Here is a 22,952-nt window from a genome sequence, read left to right on the forward strand (position 1 = left end):
GGGTGGTGGGGGGTGGGTGAGGGGGGGGGGGAAATGGGGTTATGGTAGGAGGAGGTGTTTAAGGGTTGGCGTCTGGCTTCAGCAGTGTAGAGGTCAGTGTGCCAAACTACCACTGCACCCCCTTTATCTGCTGGTTTGATGGTGTGGTTTGGATTGGAGCAGAGGGAGTGGAGGGTTGCGCGGTGAGGGGTTGGGGGAGGGGGGTAGACAGGTTGAGGCGGTTAATATCTCGGCAGCAGTTGGAAATGGAGATCGAGGGCGGGTAATAGGCCAGCACCGGGTGTCCAGGTGAATGGAGTGTGTTGGAGGTGGGCAAAGGGGTCCTCGGAAGGTGGGCGGGAGTCTTGATTGTAAAAGTAAGCACGGAGGCAGCGGAAGAAGTGTTCAACGTCACTGCATGTATTAAATTCATTTATATGTGGATGGAGTGGGATAAAGGTGAGGCCTTTGCTGAGGACTGATCGTCTCTCCTCAGTGAGGGGGATGTCAGGGGGAATGGTGAAAACCCGGCAGGGCTGGGAGCTAGGACCTGGTGTAGGTGTGAAGTGGGGGCAGAGCCTGTAACTGGAGTGGGCGTGGTGTTAGTGGAAATATGGGTGGAGACATGAGCAGGGCTAGTGTTCCCTTCAGGGTTCAGGGTGGCAGGGATGGTGACAGTGGGACCTGCGTGGGCACATGTTAGCAGAATGCAGGTGAGGGGCATTGGGAGTGGAAGTGGTGGCAAACTCGGCAGTGGGGGCGGGGAGAGTCAGTGTGTGTGACATCAGCGATGATGTGAGGGGTGGAAGTGATGTCACATGTGGTGCATGAGGAATTGAGGGGCGCAAGTGCTATGGAAGTGGCCATGATGGGGGCGGAAGTGACGTCATCCATCACCGTGGGGATGGTGGCTGCAGCAACTGCATGGCTAATGGCATCCGAGCAGTTCCAGAGCCCGGGGGAATCTTCTGGAATGTTTGAGGAATGCTGGTTGTGGAGGTGGGTAGATAAACAGTTTGTTGTACTTAGCTTTTGTTTGAGATGGTGTTGAAATATTGTTTGTTGATAGTATGAATTCTCCTGAATATAATATAGAAGGGGTCCTTTGCAGTTCTGAGTGTGTGGGGCCCTCTGATGTGGCAGGACTGACTGTAGAGAGATTAGGTGCTGCCGCATAGCTGCGAGTGTGGAGTGAAGGATCTTGAAGGAGAACCGTTGCTGGTGTTTTTGAATCTGTGGTCTGGTGGGTGAACGTTGCTTCTGTGGACTCTAAACACCAGAATTCATTACATGAGAGCCCTGTTGCTGTGTTGTACTTGGCATACTTGGTTTATCATGGAATCAGAGATTGTGATTTGTGATTTGTTTTTTGTCCTTTTGAAACCAATTGTAGGACTGCAACCTGATTGATCAATCAAGATGTTTCTGCTCTTTCTTTAAATAGTTCAGTGAGTTTCCACATCAATTGACACTTTCAGTCAAAACAGTGGAAAAACATTGTAAGAAGACACTACATGTGCGAAGGATGTAGGTGATTTCAAAAAGTGTCCTTCGGTGATATCTATAAGGATGTTTTGGAACAATGTATGATTATAATCTGATGTGATTGAAACATACAAATAACACGGATAATAATCTTTGATAAATTGTTTGTTTTCCTCCTTTGTGCAATTCCTACTCCCTTTGTGTTATTAATGATGTTTTCACGTATACCAATTTCCACTTTTAGCCATCTTTGTTTTGAGTAATCCTTGTGTTTGATCTATAGCATCTGTAATATCTTTTGTAAACTTCCTTCCTGGTTGGTAGGGATTAGATACCATGGTCATAGAGCTGCACAGCACAGAAACCGATCCTTCAACTTGTTCATGCCGAAAAGATATCCGAAACTAACCTAGTCCCATTTGCCAGTACTTGGCCCATATCCTTCTAAACCTTTTCTATTTATACACCTATTCAGATGCCTTTTAAATGTTGTAATTACCAGCCTCTACCATTTCCTCTGGCAGCTCATTCCATAAATGCATCACCCTTCGTTAAAAAGGTTATCCCTTGGGTCCCTTTTATATCTTTCCCCTCTCACCCTAAACCTATACCTTCTAGTTCTGGACTCCACCATCCCAGGGAAAAATACTTGGTCTGTTTATTTTATCCATGCCCCTCATGATTTTATAAACACTCAGCCTCTGATGCTCCAGAGAAAACAGCCCCAGCCCATTCAGCATTTCCCTATAGCTCAAATCCTCTAACCCGAGCAACATCCTTGTAAATCTTTTCTGAACCCTTTCAAGTTTCACAACATCCTTTCCAGAGACAACTTGAGCAAAACTGCAGTTTGTGAATTAAGCACAGGATTAACTCTAGTATTCAATAATTTCTGTATACTGTAGTAGCAACACTGATTTAAAATGGGATGGTGGGTAGTTTTATGAGGTCACCTAAGGTTGGTGATGTTCCTTGCATTTTTATTGAATTTCTTGGGCAGTGGTATTTATGACTGTAGCATCTCTTGATGGATGAAAACTGCACTGAGACTCTAAAGGAGCTCCCCAGCCATTAGGAAGAGGGGACGGGAGGGTCTCTTGTGGTGATCTTCCCTCTGTAGCCAGCAGGTAGACTGCACTGTAGTTACTGCAATCAGACTTCTCTCTTTTTGTGATTAGTCATGATCAGACCACCTCTGACATGATCCCAGCACAAACTTCTCTTCCTGAGAGAAATATGAACTTGCAGAAGTTGTGCAGCCACGTCAGGAATGTATCTCCACTGTGTTTCAGAATTTCACTAGGGTTTCCAAATGCTTCAGGCTTCAACTGTTTGTCAGCGTTTGATATTATCAACTTTAAAAAAAAAAGTTTATGGAGTATGTTCCTCAAATTTATCATCATTCAGAAATGTACAACCATCTTATACCTACTTCACAATGAGGTGCAAGACATGATTCTTTCTGTTGGGATAACCACAGCACATATATTTCAGTGAAGATTGGGATCACCTTCCAACTATCTCCTAGAGAGTAACACTTCCTCCTATCAATTTAAGATCAGTGACTTCCTGAAAAATAGAGCTTTTTCCATACCTTGGGATCCTCCTCTTGATGAACAATAAATCTCAACATGCCGGTTTAGCATTGGACCAACTGAGGAAGAATATTTAAGGACTAGAATCTCAAGTCTCAACTAACACTATATTTGACAAGCAGTAATGATCTTTGAGCTTCAGAAGTGCCTGCTGCTTCCAAATGCTGGACAAAGACTATCAAGAATGTATTCATGAGGTCCTCCAGATCTGGTAGCATGAAAGGCAGTTCAACAGCAGTGGTCTTCTTCTTAAACCAATGTTCCCAACATTGAAGTGCAAATTATGTCAAACCAAATCCACTCAGAAGGATGTTTATATGCCTGGCACCAGACTCTTGAAGCAACTGCCCTATTTGGAACTTGGTCACAGGAGATTCCCAGGACAACAGCAGAAATACTTTTAGGGATGCCCTCAAAGCACCACCTGAAGACGTCAAATGTTTGTACACTCATCCAGTTTCTGACTTGGGACCAACTAAAATGGAGAAGGTTTATTCAAGAAGGCTGCACACATATATATTGAGAGAAATTGTCAGGAGCAATTCAAGGTATAGTTGAGGTGTCAGAGACCGTGCACAATCCTCAAAACAACTCATCTGCTTGGCCCTTCAAGCTCCAGCCCCTTGTGGCATTATTTTGTTGATTTCACATTTTGGAATAATCTGCCATCTCAAGCCACTGAACTAGAGTGGAGGCCAGTCACCCTTGATCCCAAGGGGCTACCTAAGAAGAGAAGACTGGATGTTTGCAAAATGACTGGGAACGCTATAGATCTCGATCAGAGAAGATGGGTGGAAATTCATGGCTTATGTCAATAACAATACCACGTCCATTTATCTCATTAAATTAATATAGTAAAACATCCTGAGGCATTTTACAGGAATTTTATGAAACAAAGTTTGACAGTAATAATGGGGTTGGAATATTTTTTGACTGTAAATTCATGCACACAGTTTGGTGAGCTTAACTTGATATTCTGATTTTGTTTTTAATGATGTCATGATCTCCTGTTTGTATGAAGTTGAGGTAGAAATGGTTGCAGCATATTCTGTCTCTCTTTTTCTCATCAATTCTGTTTTGTTAGCTTGGCTACCCAATTTTACAATGGCACAAAGGCATAGCAATGCTGTCTGGATAATGAACAGTGACCGCTAAAAATGCTGATGTGTCATAAATGTGCACAAAATTCTAAATTGTTTTCTCTCCTTCGGCAATACCTGATTGCTTTACAGGATAAATACTGAGAACGTTGTTTTGTAGAAAATCTTTATTTCCTCATGCTATGTGATTGTGCTAGGTTATAACCTTGTGTCCAATTATAATTTGGACTATTTTTAATCACGTTCATTCAATTAAACAGGAATGATTTATGTGATGGCCTCTGGTTTAAACAGTGATTGCACAGTATTGAACAAAGAGGTGTTGGGGTTCAGTACTTGGCCTGTGCTGGGTTAGTTGATTTCTGCCAGAACTGGGAGAGTGCTAAACTGGTGTTTTGGTTGTGAATGAGACCGGACTTGAGATCAGCTTGTAATTTTCCCCGCAGTTAACCAACCAGCATTGGTTGTTATGTTTGCATGGTCGATGTGCATTAGCTGCTGCTTTGCTGTTGACCCCCTCAGCCAGACCCTCATGAACTCTAGATTTGATCGTTTCAATAAACTGCAGGCTAGACTCCCATGTCGTACCCTCTATAAACTTAAGATCATTAAAAACTCAGATGCCTGTGTTGTCTTAACCGCCAACAAATCCCATCCCATATTACTTTACTGATTCCCAGTCAAGGAATATTTTGATGTTAAAATTCTCATCCTTGTTTTTCAAATGCCTCCGTGTTGTTGCCCCTCTTCTTTTCTCCCACCTTCTGAGAAACCTGTGCTCCTTCATTCTGACCTCTTGTGTATTCCGAAGTGTAATTGCTGCACCATTATCACCTCAACACCATACTCTTGAATAACCTATCCTTCTGCTTCTCTACCTTGCTTTCATCCTTTAAGACACTTAAAACTTTGACTGAGATTTTGGCAATTTGTTCTATTATTTGCTTGCTTTGCTTTACCGTTAATGCAACTGTAAAGTACCTTGGGATGTTAAAGGTACCATGTAGATAAAAAGATGTCACTGTTGTGCATTTTGAAGAGACATGAATTAACAAACAGAATTCCTACAGTGTGTAAGTACTCCATTCAGCCCGTCGAGTCCACACCAGACCTCTGAACAACATTCCACTCAAACCAACCCAACTGCATCCCTTCCCAAACCCTGTAACCCTGCATTTCAGATGACTGATCTTCCAAACCCGCCATCCCTGAACAATATGGACAATTTATTATGGCCAAGCCACCTTACCTGCACATCTTTGGACTGTGGGAGGAAAGTGGAGTACCCAGAAGAAACGCACACAGGCAAAGGGAGAATGCATGGCGTGTGCATAGACAGTCACCCTAGGGCAGAATTGAATCCAGGTCCCTGGTGCTGTGAGACAGCAGTGCTTGTTTGGTATCTAGAAAGAGAGAAACAAAACTGATGTATCAAATTCATGAATGTAGTTTGGTAACTGGCAATGGGACATTTTTCATATTGCCGGTAATTTATTTTGAGTGAATGCCTGTAGGGATAAAACTGGGACCTCTGAATGGAATGACTCACTCTGGTGAGACTGACCAGATTTCAGTCATGGTGACGTAGGCAACGTTCTCGTCTCTGAATTAGAAGGTCTTGGATTCAGATTTCACCCCATAAAATTTAGGATTCATTCAATAGAGTAGTCTTGGAATGCTGCACAATCAAAGGTGTGGACATACTCTTGAGACATCTGTCTCCTTAGTGGGAGGAAAACTATGGTATTATATTAGTTTGAAAAGGAACAGGGAGTGTTCATCCTGGTGGGCTTGCCAGTAGGGAAGTGTGAAGGAGTAATATTTGAATAAATAGCCGTGGCATTCAATTTTTTTGAGGGGCCCTTCTAGCTTTTTTGTTGTTCTCACTAACTTTTATTAGGTGATGCTTTTGTTGATTGTAGTGGGTATTTGGTAGTGCATAGGCAGAATTAGAAGAATTCAACAATATCCTGAATAATTATCAACCCCATTAAACGTTAAAGCCACAACTCGATGAGAGCAGTAATGTCTTGGAATCCACAGTATTTAAATTTGTATAAGACAAAGATACGTTAGCAAATTTATTTTTCAAAATAATTGACGCATACTTTTACATATCTTTCACAATCTTACAGATTCATCATTACCCAATCCACTTACAACCTTCCCATCTTTGCTGTGCTGTTGGGAGCCTTCTCAGCTGTTCCATCTCTCTCAAATTCTACCGTCTCTCCACAGTACCAATGGTCCTCCTATCTCTCTCACCACCCCACCCCCAAAATCATGTCTATCAGACCTCCCATCTGCCCCCATTTTCCCTGGATCTGGTGCAGTCGGAACATCAACAAAAAGATGGCTCTCCATTACTTGCTCTGTTACTGCTGGCATTTATTTAGTTTGTTCACTGCTCCTCCAATTATAGGCTGGTTCTCTCCCATGCTCGCTCCTAATAGGTTTGCAAATAAACCTATCAGTAGCCAGCATGGGAGACAACCAGCCTGTGATTGGAGGAGATGTTTCTCTCCATTTCTTTGCATTTTTCTCTGGTTGTCTCTCTGAATTTTATTTACTATTTTTGTTTTGTAAATTACTCTGATATGAGACATCCTATGATAATGCAAAAGTTCTGAAGAGAGATGCAACATTGTAGATGTGTGAAGTCTGTGTATATAGTTCATAGAATGTGATTAATCATGTACATTGAAAATCTGAGTCTCTAGCAACCTGTCTTCAGTAGAACACCCACCTCTTCCAAGGCTAACCCACATAATTACAGAAATATTTTCTGTTCATTTAATTTAAAAAATATATAATCCACACGATATAAGCATCATGAGCAAGACCAGCATTGTTGCCTGTCTCTAAATGCTCTGGAGAAGGAGGCGAGTGATGAACAATTGCAGTCCATCCATTGTAGGTACAGCCACAGTGCTGTTAAGAAGTAAGCTGTCGGATTCCAACTTGGCCAGAGTGAAAGAATGACCATATAGTTTCCAATCGGTATGTTGTGTGAAGTCTCGGGGACCTTGCAGGAGGTGGTGATCCCAAGCATCTGCCCTTATTCTTCCAGGTGATGGGAATCATAGGGTCTGGAAAGTGTTCTAGAAGGAACCTTGGTGAGTTACTGCAGTGAATTTCTGCAGATTGTAGATGGTACATCCTGTAGCCATTGCAAAAGAAGTGGCTGCTTAAGGCAGTGGGTATGGTGCCAATCATGCAGAACGCTTTGTCCAGGATGGTATTGAACTGCTTGAGTTTTCTTGGAGCTGAACTCAGTTTGGCAGATGGAATTTATTCCATCACATTCCTGATCTGTGCTACGTAGATGATGGATGAGCTCTGGGGAAATCTTGAAGCAATTTCCATTCAATGTATAGTTTCCAGCTTTTAATTATCTTTTGGTGGCCACTATATGTAAATAAGCAAATCCAGTCAAGGTTTTGGTCAATAGAGACCCCCACAAACATTAAGTTAAATTGACTTATTTTATTTTCCTTTACTTATTATGAGAACAAAATAGAAGTAGTTCTGCATTTTCTTTAATCTTGGCTGCCAAACTGGTTGTGCTTCTAATGGCAAAGTAATTTTATTTATATTTTATTAAATTGTCTGGCATGCTAAGTAAACCCAATATATTTCAGATTCAGCACTTGCTAAAATCTATAATATTTCAAGTAACATTAAAAATATTAAATGCTGAACTATTGATGGCTCTGTTTCTTGGATGGACCATTAAACTGAAGTCTGTGGGGAGGGTAGATGGAATCTCTTAGTTCACCTGTAATATGGCACCTCTGACATTTCCTCAATACAGCGCTGATGTGTCAAACCAGATTATGCACTCAAAAAGCTAAAGTGGGCGTTAGTCCAAGGCCCCTGACTCAGAAGTGAGTAAAGGTTCACATCTATTACTAATTGGTTACTTGACATGATGAACTCCAGTTACCTTGAGCACAACAGTAGGAAAATCAAAGTCATGATTTTCTGTTCCCACATCTAACTCTAATTCCATGCAAGCTGAACCAGATGTTGTGCGGACTTAACATTCTGCAACTCTGTTCTGTTCTTTTAATTTCACATCTGGCTAGTCACCAGAGTTGCACTTTCCTGTCACGAGGCCATTGTGAACCTGTGTCCCAGCCTCTGTCCTGCTCAATCAATATTTTCATTACTTCTCAAACAGGTTTCCGTAATCCTCCACTATCCTAGGCCACTCTTCTCAACTGACATATAATTTAAAGAAAACCCGCTTTGTGCACAGTCCCATATGACTATTCAACCAGTTTGTGCCAAGCTGCACTTATAGTCCTAGAGTCATAGATGTACAGCACGGAAACAGACCTCAGGCCATTTTGTTTTGGCCTACGAATTGATATTTGCATTCTCATCCTCCACGCTTCCATGGTCTGTATAGTCTCTGAATATTTACCACCATCCTCACCCATTGCTCACCAGTGCTTTTCTCCATTTCTGACTGTCGTGTACATGTATGCATTGTAATTTTATCAAAGAAAATATATAACAGGGTTCATTATCTGGTTCAAAATTTTGTAATTTTTCACAGCTGACTTTGCTGTATGTGTAATTTCCCTCAAGTCCAAAGTAATCTAGCATGGATTAGCACAGCCATCTTTCTGGTCTATGAGAGCCTTGAACAAACCATCTTGAGTAAACAATAAACTGCAAACAGTTTATAGCATTGCTGCAACTGCTTACAGATTATATCAATTTGATCTGCATGATGACAGATAATGTTAGGAGCTCATTAGCCTAAATGTCTGTCTCTGCCCAAGTCCTTGTGACATCACCACAATGGATGGTATTTACTAGATTCAGTTGAATAGTAACCCTTCCTAACAGACCTGTACACTATGCACAGAAGCAGATTATGCTACAGGACAGACCACTTTGCTCAAAGATAGTTCTACTTGACTCTTCCTTGCGTAAGCAAATTCTGAAGCCCTCAATAGTGCTTTCAATTTCACTAAACTTATAAAAGGTTTAATTGTATTATAAACATCCCACTCCAGCTTTATTTTCTTAAATTAATTTGCTTTATCTCCTCAAGATGCCCTTTGTCCCCTATTCTATGTTTTTGTGCTTCCTTGCCCCCTCTCTGAGCAAAGTATGTACATGAACTAATGGCCAAAAATGATGACCAAACCTGGTCATTCAATTTGGTCCCATTCATATAGCAATAAAGCACTGAGACCTCTTGGCATTTTCTTCCACTAGTAAATCTCCTGGGATGTACTATTTGAGCTTCACGATAAAGTTACATGGTGCTGATACAATTTTTGAGAGACACCTTTATGACCTATTCATACAAACGTGGCAGCGCAAACGAGAATGCATTTGTCCTGACACTGCAAAAATAAAAGAGAATTCTTTGCCCAAGGCAGCATTCAATTTTTTTTTTTTTTTGCAGAAAACTGATTTGGCAACCAGACAAATCTTCTCGCTCACTAATCAGTGGAGCTCAGCAGCTTTGCACTGTTTTATTATTTTGAAGTGGTGGGGGCCTGCGGGAAGAGGATGCTTCGTAAGAAGCGTGCAACAAAATGTTAAAATGTGTTGACAGTGTGATAAGAGAAATTCAATTAATGTTGGACCTTATGTGCTTTTGTGTAGCTTTAGGTGAATAGATTTATACCATCTGTTGACATTCCAAGATGCCCTCAGATCAGCTTGTCTGTTTGTAAAAATAAAGATATTTTTCCAGCTGCATTTTTATTTCCAGAAGTAAAATAAATATGTGCTTTAAATTTAGTCATTATTGACTTCTACCTGTACTAGTATAGCTGATTGATTGAAACACTAGAAATTTACTTCAGTTGGGTGTAAGATTTTTAAAATGTGTGTATTTAGGAGCTTGACACAATGTGCTTTTTTTCATTAGAACAATGAAAATTGAGATAATATTATGTCAGTGTTTAAAGGACAGGACACAAGCAGATTATTTGCAGTATTTGTGCAGTTTATCATGAGGGGCTGTGGGATACAAAGTGTAGAGACAGCAATGAACAGTTCTTCACACTGAGTCGGCAGGCTGTGGAACTCACTTTTTGAGGGAAAGGCTGCTGTGGCAAATTTCACTCTAGCTTTCCTTGCAAGATCATTGCAACCTTGGCAGAGCCCAGATTGCGTGTGTGTGTGTGTGTTCAATTTCTGCTGAAACCCCAGCAAAGTTACTGCAGTGGAGCACATGAAGTCCGGAGGAAACTAGCCCACTAAGTCAGGGTTCACAACCACGTTTGATCAGGTGAAGGGAAAAGGGGAACTGAGTAGTTTAATGTTGAGGATTGTATGTTGATTATGAACTGGCATGTACTGGCTAAAAAAAATGGCCTGTATTCATCCGTCTGCAGGGCACTAATAGTACAGTTCTGGGAGCAGGCTCATTAAACTTCAAGAAGTTCAGAGTGCAGAAACCTTGGGAACATCATGCACAATATGGAAATTCTCATTATTGCATACTTCAGTGAATGTTGGCTACCTAGATCTAGGTGACCGAACAAACAATTTTTTTTAAAACGTTACACTAAAATAGAACTCCTTTTAAAATCACAATAAATCCTGCCTGGGTTACTACATCTGCCACAAGAAATGTCCTTAATTCCACAGTGCAGTGATAAAATGCCAAAGCGAAACTGAGGTGTAATTAACCACAACATTGACAGCACAAATTACACACTCCTTAGGAAGTTGCTTTTGGCAGTGATGTGTTGTATAGTTTCAAGATTCTCTAATTATACACTACTATGTGGGTAGAGAAAGAGGTATTATTGGAAATGACAATGGCCAGAGCACTTATTACTGCATTGTGGGCTACAATACATGGCATTAGGATGTCTACAAAATGTCATCACTGCAATCTCTAATGAAAAATCAATTTCGTATTCTCTCAAACACTCATTAATTTACATCCACCCTTACCCTGTTTTCTCCAATCACTTTCATATGCAAGGATGGCAGAAATTGATGCAATTACTGCCCCTTTTCATTCCCTCCCTGTGCAAAAAGCAAAGCCTATTTTACCTCTGTCCTTCTATGGAAGTGCCATGTTGATCCCCATGTAAGCTGGCAATGGTTCCTAGCAGGATTTCCTGAAGAAGGGCTTATGCCCGAAACGTCGATTCTCCTGTTCCTTGGATGCTGCCTGACCTGCTGCGCTTTTCCAGCAACACATTTTCAGCAATGGTTCCAAGCATTCAATTTGTGGAATAGAAGCAGAGAAATGATCTTGCATTTTGTCCTCATCTTTGCTAAGCAGTGACAGAATCTGGTAGCAACTGGTTCTAAACCACAACGCTGATGAACACAACTTAACTAGACCGGATGTGTAATTTATTCATATTAAAGCAATTACTCTGCCTATCTCTTGAAACAATTAAACTCCTGGGATCTATAGAAGGATTCGCAACTTGGGGCAATTGTCTATTCTGAGGGCAGCACAGTGACGCAGTGGTTAGTATTGCTTCATGGCATTAGGGACCCAGGTTAGATTCCACCCTTGGGCGACTGTCTGCGTAGAGTTTGCGCATTCTCCCTGTGTCGGTGAGTTTTCTCCAGGGGCCCTGGTTTCCTCCCACAGTCCAAAGATGTGTAGATTAGGTAGATTGACCATGCTAAATTTCCCAAAGTGTCCAGGGATGTGTAGGTTGGATGGATTGACTTTGGGAAATTTTGGGGTTACAGAGATAGGGTGGGCAAGTGAATCTGGATAGGATGCCCTTCAGAGGGATGGTGTGGAGTCAATGGACCGAACGGCCTGCTTCTGCACTGTAGGGATTCTGCGATTCGCTAAACTCCACGTTTTGGGAAAAGAAAAGTTGAATGTTTTTGTTAATTATATTTTAGGATTTAAGCCTCGTTGACCTAATTTTTTAGGGTTAGTAGGGAACCAATCACAACTGTCTACCTTTGTTTGAGAAATATCTACATGTTGTTATTTAAAGGCTAGAGGGATGTGAAGAGGATTGTTTGGAGTGGGAAAATGGCTTGTTAGTTAAGTAATGCATAATATTTACTTTTGAAACTTTTTCGCACTGATGCATAAGTTATGCAGCCTGCTAATTGAAAAACCATTGTAACACTAACCAACAGGAAAGTGACTCATTTGATCTTTGTGTATACAATACCTTTCACAAAACTTGTATTTAATAAAAACAAAAACAATTGGGTGAAATCATCTGAATTTCAAGTGAAAGCAGTCCATGTGGGAAAGGAACACTTTTGACAGTTCAATCACACTGCCAATACTGAATACTTACAGGTTAGTTGATCAACTGCAGGATTTAATCTCCCTGCCATGTGCCTCAATCCACTTTGTGAAAGTAATTTTTCTACTCTCCACTTCAATCATTCTTCTCGTTTCCTTGGGCAAGATGTCAAGTCGCAAAAAAAAAGAAAGAAAGATGTGTATTCATAAAATGCCTTTCGTAACCACAGCGTCTCGCAAAAGTCTTTCAACTGTGGCTCATTTTGGAGTTAAATATGGGTTCAAGTCCCATTCCAGGATTTGAGTACAAAGGTCCGGACTGACACTCTGTGGAAGGTGCTGCCTTTCAGGTGCCTCCTTGGGTGAACAGGAAAGGTCACATGATAGTATTGCAAAGAAGGATGACAGGGAAACAGATTGTCTCCGATTGTTATTACTTTGTGGGAGCTTTCTGTGTGCAAGTTTTCTGCTATGTTTCCTATATTGCAACAGTGAAAATTACTTCACTGGCTTTAAAGCATTTTGAGATGTACAGTGATCGTGGAAGGTACATAAACTCCCTTCTTTCTTTTTTGTAGTCACTGACGTAACGTGATATTGACGGGCCAAATGCCTTAGCCTGCTTGTTCACAGAAAACTGCCATAGACAGTCACATGATAGTGACTGGGTCATCTGTAGTAGAGATTATCAGGACAATAGAGGCAGTACTGTCGTGTGTTTGCATTTTGGGAACTGCCATGAGATGTGTGATGGAATCTTTCAAACGAAAATATTCATTTATCTAGAATCAGATGTGCTGTAGAGAGTCATACCTATGCCCTACTCTGATCATTTTTGTAATGAATTTTAAGAGTCTCGCCTTCAAAGTAAATACTAACCTGAAATGTATTTAAATCCTTCACCTTAAATCACAGACATGAACAGAAATGAGGTAATGAATTAGTTAGATGGTGAGCTGGAGGTGAATCTCCAAAAAAAAGTGTTAGTCAAAATGCTTTTTCGATATCAACAATATAATTTTTTGACATGTTGGCAGTCTCATTAACTTTTTCAAGCCAGTACCTCTGATGCTACTTGAGATTTGTTGTTTAACAGGGAGTATTTATCAAAAGCAAGAAGATTAAACCTGGATTATTGTTGACTTTAGATTAGATTACTTAGTGTGGAAACAGGCTGAAGCGCAACCAACCCAGACCCATTCCCTTACATTTCACCCCTTCACCTAACACTACGGGCAATTTAGCATGGCCAATTCACCTAACCTGCACATTCTTTTTGGACTGTGGGAGGAAACCGGAGCACCCGGAGGAAACCCACGCAAACACTGGGAGAATGTGCAAACTCCACATAGTCAGTCGCCTGAGGCGGGAAATGAACCGGGTCTCTGGCGCTGTGCCAGTTCTAACCACTGTGCCACCGTGCTGCCCATAATTCATTTTATAAATAAATATCTTGATTGACTGACTATAAATCAATGTACTTTCTCTACCTGTTTTTCTCTTGCTCAACTCTCATCTTGAAATATCCAAAGCTCTTTAGGGAAAGAAATCTGTCATCCTTACCATGTCTGGTATGTTTATCTCCAACTTCACAGCAATGTGGTTGACTCTTGCTTGCGTTGTGAAATGACCTGGCAACCCACTCTGTTCAAGGGTAGCCAGAATGGGCAATAAATGCTGCATAGCCCAGTGATGTGCACATTCTATGAATAAATATGTTTTAAACAATAGTGTTGAATTGCAGCTGTTCAAGAAGACACCACTATCAAGCTGAAACAGTTGTTAAGAAGGGTTATAAGGATCCTTGAGTTTATAAATAGAGGCATAGAGTATAAAGGCAAGGAATTGATACCACAGCTCTACAAATTATTTGTCAGACCACATTTGGAATATTGTGTTCAGTTCTGGGCACCTACCTTAAGGGAGAATGTTAAAGTCCTAGAGAGAGTGCAAAAGAGATTTACTGGAACACCAAGAATTAGGGATTTTAGATACAAGGGAAGATCAGAGAAATTGGGCTTATTCTCTCTGGAAAAGAGAAGATTGAGATGGCCCTGTTGCGGTGTGCAAAATTGAAATTTTGAACAATTTTGATAGGGTAAAAAAAAAGTTCTTGACATATCCATGAATGGAAAAATAACTGTGGGTCATCATTTCAAGGTTGTCATGGAATGAGATGAGGGGAAGCCTCTTTACTCAGAGTTGTTTAGAATTTGGAATGTGCTGTCAGGGAGAGAGGTGGAGTCCATTGGAGGTTTAAAAAGACAGTTTGATGCATATTTGAAAATGATTAATGTAGAGTGCTACGGAAATAGGACTGGAGAATGGGACTAGCTGGGTACCTCTTTCAGGAGCTGGTCCAGACACAATGGGTCAAAGACCTCTGATACTGTAAAATTTTATAGTTCTGTCGCAAAGGAACTGGGGATGAGCCATGTATGCTGACACAGCCAGTGACACCCACACAGTCTGTGAATGGATAAAACAAAAAGGTCAGGCTCTGCCTGTGTTCAGTTTTGTTTTGGGCTTCCCCAAATGTCGTCATTTTTGCTGCCTGATGCCAGTATACATGGGCCAGATGCGGAGGAGCTCTGAATCCCATCTTTCTCAGAAGGTCCACTAAATTAAATTCCAGTTAGATATTCTTATCTGTGTAGCAGCTGGTTGAACCCAGGATCAAAGACCTGTGGAATGGAGAACCTTCATCCACTTGGAGGTTTGCAACTCCTTATTGCTCAGCTATGGCACCTGGAAGACTGTGGCTGCTGCTGGTACTACATCTCTCCAAAGCCTGGGGTTGCTCATGGCTGCTGACATAGGTGGGAAGAGAGGTGTGCAGTGGACAGCAGCCAGGACAGAGAGTGGCTCCTTGCAGTTCCTTCCTCTCCTGCTGCCACATCCCTTGACCAGCTAATGAGTGAGTTTGAAGAGGGAGTGCACCTAGAAGTGGTGATGCCAAAAGGGTTTACTTTCCAGTCTTGGTGCAAAGCAAGTGTCTCTGCTGGTTGTACAGAAGCATTAATGAGACAAGATTACTTAGTATTAATTACCCACTTAATCACATCACTTTGTGGCCTTCTCGCCCTGGAATTTATCAGGGCAGAGACTGGAAGGTTTATGAACCTGCCTCTTCGCCCTTGTTTAAATGCCCCCAAGATGCCAGGCTCATTGTAGGGAGAGCGCTGCATTTCATACTGAGACTTTGGTGAAGCAAAGTTGCTGTCATTGCTTGCTGTGACCTATAAGCCCTGAAGAAGGGCTTATGCCCGAAACATCGATTCTCCTGTTCCTTGGATGCTGCTTGACCTGCTGCGCTTGTCCAGCAACACATTTTCAGCTCTGATCTTCAGCATCTGCAGTCCTCACTTTCTCCTGCTGTGACCTATACCAGCTAGAGAACAGTGGCAGGAAGCAGTGGAGTAGCGGTGCATCCATTGTACAGATCAAAACCACTGTTGCGAAGGGCATAGGGTGGAATCTCACCATAGCAGAACTTTGAATTCAATTAATTGAAAATATCTGAAATTAAAGCTAGTTTGATGGTCACCATGAAACTATAGTCAATTGTTTTAGATTAGATTAGATTACTGACAGTGTGGAAACAGGCCCTTCGGCCCAACAAGTCCACACCAACCCGACGAAGCACAACCCACCCAGACCCATTCCCTACATTTACCCCCTCACCTAACACTACGGGCAATTTAGCGTGGCCAATTCACCTAACCTGCACATTTTTGGACTGTGGGAGGAAACTGGAGCACCCAGAGGAAACCCACGCAGACACTGGGAGAATGTGCAAACTCCACACAGTCGCCTGAGGCAGGAATTGAACCCAGGTCTCTGGTGCTGTGAGGCAGCAGTGCTAACCACTGTGCCACCGTGCCGCCCAAATTTGATTTTTTAAAAAAAAACTCATCTGGTACATTAAAGCCCTTTAGGGAAGGGAATCTGCCATCATTATATGGTCTGGCCTACATATATATCACAAACATTGTCACTGACTCTTGCCTTCTGTCTGGAACGCATCACAAGTACTCAGGTATATCTATTACAAAGCCGAAAGAAAGGAGCGAAAACAGATGGACCGCTCAACATTGACTAGAAATAATAATGGCAAACATATGGTATCAATTTTGCAACTTCTTCACTACCATGGAGGCTCTCTGTGCATGTAGCACAGTGGCTCAGTGGTTACCACTGCTGCCTCACCGCATTAGGGACCAGGATTCGATTCAACCCTCGGGCAACTGTCTGTATGGAGTTTGCATATTCTTTCCCGTTTCTGCATGGGTTTCCTCTGGGTGCACTGGTTTCCTTCCACAGTCAAAGATGTGCAGGTTAAGTGGATTGGCCATGCTAAATTACCCATAGTGTCCAGGGATGTGCAGGCTAGGTGGGTTAGCTGTGGGAAATGCTCAGCCACAGGGATAGGGTGAGTCTGGGTGTGGTACTCTTTGGAAGATTGAGATGGCCTCGAAGGACTGAATGGCCTCCTTCCACACTAGGCATTCTATGATGATTCTATGGTTCTTAACAGCAGGTGGCCTGTGCCTAAATAAGGATTTTAAAAAAATCACACAACACCAACTCCTTGATGAGGGAGCAGTGCTCCAAAAGTTTGTACTTTCAAATAAGTGTTGGACTATAATTTACTGTTGTGATTTATTTTTTAACTTTGTCTACCCCAGTTCAACGCTGGCATCTCCACATCATGACCAAAATAAGGAGAGATGTCCCATAGATTAGCTATGTTGTCATCTCAAAGAATCGTATTTTACAATGTCCCAGTCCCACTGGGAGAATGAGTAGAGGTGAGTGGTACTATGCTACACTGTCAGGAGGGAGTTGCCTTGGAGTGTTCAACATTGTCTCTGGACCCAATGAATCATGGCATCAGGTTACATGTAGGCAAGAAAACCTATTGTTTACTATCCATAACCTCTCCCTGTCAACTGCCTACATCTTCTGAGTGAATAAAATAACCAATGTATTGAATCTTACAGATTCAGTTGCTATCCACATTAATTTATATACAAACTATAGAAATGATCATGCATTTTCTACATTGCACTAATGATCATACTTTAAGAAGTCCTTCATTGACTATAAAGGATTTTGAGATGTCTATTCTCATTGAAATGGTTTGTAAATACAAGTTTTCCTTTGAAAGCAAAATGCTACAGATGCTGAAAATCTGAAAAAAAAAGTCAAAGCACTGGGGAAGCTCAACAGATCTAGCAAGTCTGTAGAGAGAGCTGCAGAGTTTATGTTTCGAGTCCAGTGTTCATCTTGAGAATCTTCCAACTTTCCTTAGTGACATTCTTGTCTTCTGTTGCAATAGACTCAGTGCAGAAGTGACTACTTGATCCCCAGTTACTTTCAAATGTGTTCGTAAAAAGCTACTTTCACTAAAGAATCTGGCCTGGCGCATCGTGCGAAACCACTGATGAAAGGTGATTGTAAATAACCACATTAAAAATAAGTTCCAAATGCTTTTGAAGCACAGACAAAATTGTGCGAATTTTGTTTTGTTTCAAACATGCGCTAAGCAGAAGGAAATGCTTCACTGACTGCTCATGTTTTCCCTCAGGCCCCGTAATGGGAAGTTTTGAGAGAATTGGTCCTTGGCCACTTTATTCATAATCTGGAAATACAGGTTGCATGGACTGAAAGCAAGAATAGACTCCATACCATATGCTTGGCGAGGCATCAAAAAAACAAGTCGCTATATATAACTTTTTCCCTTTTAGTCTTTTTATTGTATAACATGACAGCTTCTGCACTGAACGAGACCATTCAGCCCCTCACGTCTGAACCTTTGTCTATAACTATATAAAATAATTAGCTAGGTTACGGTCTAGGTGGGATATATTTCAGAGGGTTGGTGCAGACTCATTGGACCAAATGGCCTGTTTCTGCATTGTGGGGATTCTAGGACAGTTATTTGGATAGACCAACTTACCTTATACCCCATAGTCCTGCACACCTTTCCTTTTCAGATAATTATCTGAAACCATAATTGAATTTGACCGTTCCACACACTTAGGAGTGTATCACAGAACCTCACCACTTGATGTTTTTCCTCATGACACCTCTGGTTTTTATTTTACCATTCACCTGAAATGAAACCTACATGGCTACTGACCTCTCTTGTGGTTTATTTGTTAAATCCTTACATGTTATTGGATAAGGAGAGAGTCTGTCCCATCAGGCCCCAGATGTGCTGATTTTACTTGCAGGAAGGAGCAGGAGCAAATCTAACTCATGGCACCTGCTATGCTACAGTAACTTCTGGCCCAGTGTTACTCTGAGGAGTATTATATTTCCTCTAGCCATCCAATTCAAAATAATACAAAATTATAGAAAATGGAACAGCCAAAGCTTTGAGCTTACTTCAACCTTGTAACTGGATTATATTGAATAGTTTCGTTGTTTCTTCAATTGTGAAATTTGTTGTATCATCTTTTCCATTGGGTTGTTCCTGGCATGTTGCCTTGGACATTTGAGGAGCCATAATATGGGACTGATTTTCCCAACTTGGTGACATTCTGATTTGAGCCCTGGGGTTGGACAGAGGTTTTGAGAGCAGTAGTTTCTGATTCTGTGCAGACAGTATTTCCCTAGACCACATGCTTGCACATCCTGGCTGTGGAATGACATCAGCAAGAGAGTTGGGCCCAGGCGCCTTGATTTCTCTCCTCAGTACAGCAAGAAGTATGTCACAGGGAGGGGAAGAAGAACTTGTGTCTTGCTCCTTCCATTGCACCTTGGATTCTTCATGGTGTCGTTCTTTCACACAGATCCCAACCATCACCAACTCCAAACATAACTACTTCAGCAGATTTTAACAATCATTTGATGATGACTCTGTCCTTTATGTAGCTGCATATGTCTACAACTATTTACAATTCATTACAAATGAAGTATTTTACAGTAAGGCGAGGCAGTAAGTTTTTTTCAATGAAATGATAAAATTCATACCTGCAGACCCTGCATAAATAATAAGTTATGCACTACAAAACAATTATGTAATTTCATCATTGCTTGAGAGACTGTGAAACATTTTTGTCAAATTTTTATATTCTGACTATTGTATAGATGTACAATCAACCTTAACTCATAGAATCCCTATAGTGTGGAAACAGGCCATTCAGCCCATTTGAGTCTACACCGTTACGAAGAGCATCCCACCAGACCCAATCCCTGTAACCCTGTATTTCACATAGCTAATCCATCTAACCTGCACATCCCTGGACACTACTGGGAAATTTAACACTACCAATTCACCTAACCTGCACATCTTTTGGCTGTGGGAAGAAACTGGAGCACCTGGAGGAAATCCACAGAGACACAGGGAAAAATGTGCAAACTCCACACAGACAGTCACAAGAGGGTAGAATTGAACCTGGGACCTGGTAGTGTGAGGCAGCAGTGCTAACCACTGAGCCACCATGTTACTCTTTTAAAGAAAAATGTAAACCATGCTGATAATTTGACAGTGTTCCAATCTTTTCATTCTTGTCAGAACAGTGAAAGTTCAAGAATCGTCACTATCTGAGTTGTCAGTATCTTAAAAAAAAAACGAATGCTGTCTAGAAGAATTCAGTATTATTTTCATTACAATGAATGCATGTGTGTCAGGTTCTATAACATGCTGAATGTATTAAGACAAACACGGAAGGTTTTTCTCGGTCATCTAAATGTGATTCCACAGAAGATGTAGGCCATAATTGAGCTCTGATGGATGCTAAAGTGGCAATTTCACTGGAGAGGACTATGATGCGATTAGTGTAAGAACTATACCTTGCACACTGCTGCTGTAAAGCTGTTACTTTGAGATTGAGTTGAAACATTTTTGAAGCAAAATCGAGACTGCATTATTCTAAAACTGGCTTCTGCTTGATGCCAGTTTTCCTTTATCAATACTTTATCTCAAGTGGACTTCTTTATGTGTGAACCAAGGCAGTTTTGTTTTAACTGTTGGCACCAGCATGGTGTGTGCCCAATCTTATCTTCACTCAATGTTGAATAATCCACTTTGCAGCAAACAGCATTAGATTATAATTACGAACAGCAAGCCAACATGGTTTTTGGATATGAGACTGTATTTGCCCTTGTTGATGTGCTTGCCATGAATAGCTGACTTGACAATAATTCATGAAAGGTTTTTAACATGTGAACTGTTTATTTGCACCCCTACATTAGATAACACAGTAAGGTAGAGTATTCTCCTGTCTTATGTAGATCACAATCTAATATTTTATTTCTTTCTCCTTTGCTTTGCAGGTGGATCAGTGAAATGAGGACCTCTGCCCTGGTCCTCCCAAGTAGATGCGATGATCAAGAAGACAACAATGCCTCTTCTTTCTCAGGAAGCTTAGGAAATTCAACATGTCCATAAGGACCCTCACCAACTTTTACAGATGGACCACAGAAAGCATTCTTTCTGGCTGCTTCACTGATTGGTACAGCAACTGCTCTGGCTAAGACCAGACGAAACTACAGAAAGTTGTGAACACATCCCAGATCATCACGAAAGTGAACCTCTCATCCATTGACTCCATCCCCACTTTTCATTGCAGCAGAAAGGCTGCCAATATCATCCGGTAATATTCTCTTCCAACCACTTCTGTCAGGCAGAAGATATAGAAGTTTGAACATGTGCCAACAGATTCAACAACAGCTTCTCCCATGCCGTTATTAGACTGTTGAATGGACCTCTGTAATTTCAAACCTAATGTTGATCTCGCAATTGTGTACCTCCTGTGTTGCTGTAACTTTGTATCCCCTACTTTGTCTAAACTCTCAATGATCTGTTTGACCTTGTGTATTATAGTCTGCCTGTACTGCTCACAATACAAAACTTTTCACTGTACTTAGGTATATCTGACAACAATAAATCAAATCAAACATCTTCAGATCATCAATTGTCAGAGAATAAGAATTGCAATGTTTCAACCCAATGAAGAATAGCCTTCTGAATTGTCTTTGTGTGTGGTGCTAATGGGAAAAGTTGTACCATAGAATAATTCAACCTTACAATACAAAAGAAGGCCATTTGGCCCATTGATCCTAACCCACTAGCTTTAATTCAGAATTGATGATATAGCAGTAATTTGTTTTTATCATTTCATGGATTTTAAAATGACAGATTATTGGTTTTAATATAGTTAAGGAATACATATTTTATATACATTTAGGCCAACATTCACTCCTAATCTTAAACTTTATTAATAATCATCTGAAATAATTACATTGAAATCAAGATTGTTTAACCTGTAGGAAAAGGTAATTGCAGTATACTATGGTGCATTAAAATCCCAAGTAGACTTGAAATATTTATAAATTAATTGAGAATAATCAGGGAGGGATTGGTGACATACAGGTAAGGAAGGAAGATTAAGGTAGCTGCATAATTATAGACGGTAATTCATTTCAATTCTTGTCACCACTTACAAAAAAAAAGTGAAATAAGTTGATTGCACAAGGGTGTAAGTCAATTGTAATAAATTACTGCACATATTAGCAATTTATAATCCTAATGTGAGGTCAAAATTCCAAGAGACTAATGATCACATGCTGACATTTGAGCAGGTTACAGGAATAGAATCCCTGGAAGAAAAAGGAAAAATATTTATCCCAAATATACAACCTAGTGTGTGGTTGACTATTCAAATTGCTGATATGTTAAACTTTGTAATTTACTTGTACATCAAGAGGAGGCCAGTTACTAACAGAGTTATACAAAGGAAGTTCCCTTGTGACAAAGGATTCTGGGTAATCTAAGATGGTGGATGGGAAAAAAGTTGTGGCTTTAAGAGCTGCTCCTTTTTTGAAGTATTTTAGGTGTTGGAGGTGAGTTCCTCAAATTTCAGAAGCGGCAATTACTGTTGCATTGTTTTGGAACTTTGGAGAAAAAAGATCAAAACAACAGCACTTTTAAAAGCATGTCAGACAAAAGGTAGCGAGCACATGGTCAGTGAGGGGGAGAGAGAAAGAAACTGACACAGGAGTGCATCTGCACAGTTATTGTCCTTGCTGTTTGAGTTCATGTAAAAGGCATTTGGATGGGTATATAAATAGGAAAGGTTTAAGAGGGATATGATCCACATGCTGGCAATTGGGACTAGATTAGGTTAGGATATCTGATCGGCATAGACAAGTTGGACTGAAGGGTTTGTTTCCGTGCTGTACACCTCTATGACTTTTTGACTTTTTTGAAGTAAAAAATATGTTGCAGCCACTCAGGTTAATGACCCAGAATTTCCTGCATCACACTGATGCAAGACTTTGGTCAGAAATTATGGTAATTTCAGTGTTGAAGTAACGGCAAAATTATCCGTGGCACAATTTTGATGTGGCAAAAATAAATTAAAAGGCATGGGTTACGCTTAAGTGTCACATTACTCACTAATAGGCTTGGTTGCATTTGCATTGCTGTCTTTTACTGTCGCATGACAGAAGATTATGTACACAGCCCTGTCCATCACGGAAGCCAACCTCCCATCCATCTACGCCATTTACACATCACAGACCTCTTTCACCACAAGTAATGCTATCTTCCAACCTCTT

At 40.9% G+C, this 22,952-nt stretch overlaps 1 protein-coding gene across 7 annotated transcripts in view; it reads left to right on the top strand.

Moving 5' to 3' along the window:
- The window catches only part of zgc:174356 (uncharacterized protein LOC100137120 homolog), a 92,955-nt gene extending 70,470 nt beyond the window's left edge, over nt 1-22,485 (top strand). For 5 of the 7 annotated variants that reach the window (XM_043695494.1, XM_043695500.1, XM_043695493.1 and 2 more), the window contains one exon: nt 20,667-22,485. In XM_043695494.1, the coding sequence (XP_043551429.1) occupies nt 20,667-20,781 (115 nt within the window). In that variant the 3' untranslated portion in view covers nt 20,782-22,485. The other 2 variants (XM_043695495.1, XM_043695496.1) reach the window with 2 other exon arrangements.
- The last annotated feature ends 467 nt before the right edge of the window (nt 22,486-22,952 follow it).

The sequence above is a fragment of the Chiloscyllium plagiosum genome, chromosome 9 (genome assembly GCF_004010195.1).
Source record: "Chiloscyllium plagiosum isolate BGI_BamShark_2017 chromosome 9, ASM401019v2, whole genome shotgun sequence".
Lineage (NCBI taxonomy): Eukaryota > Metazoa > Chordata > Chondrichthyes > Orectolobiformes > Hemiscylliidae > Chiloscyllium > Chiloscyllium plagiosum.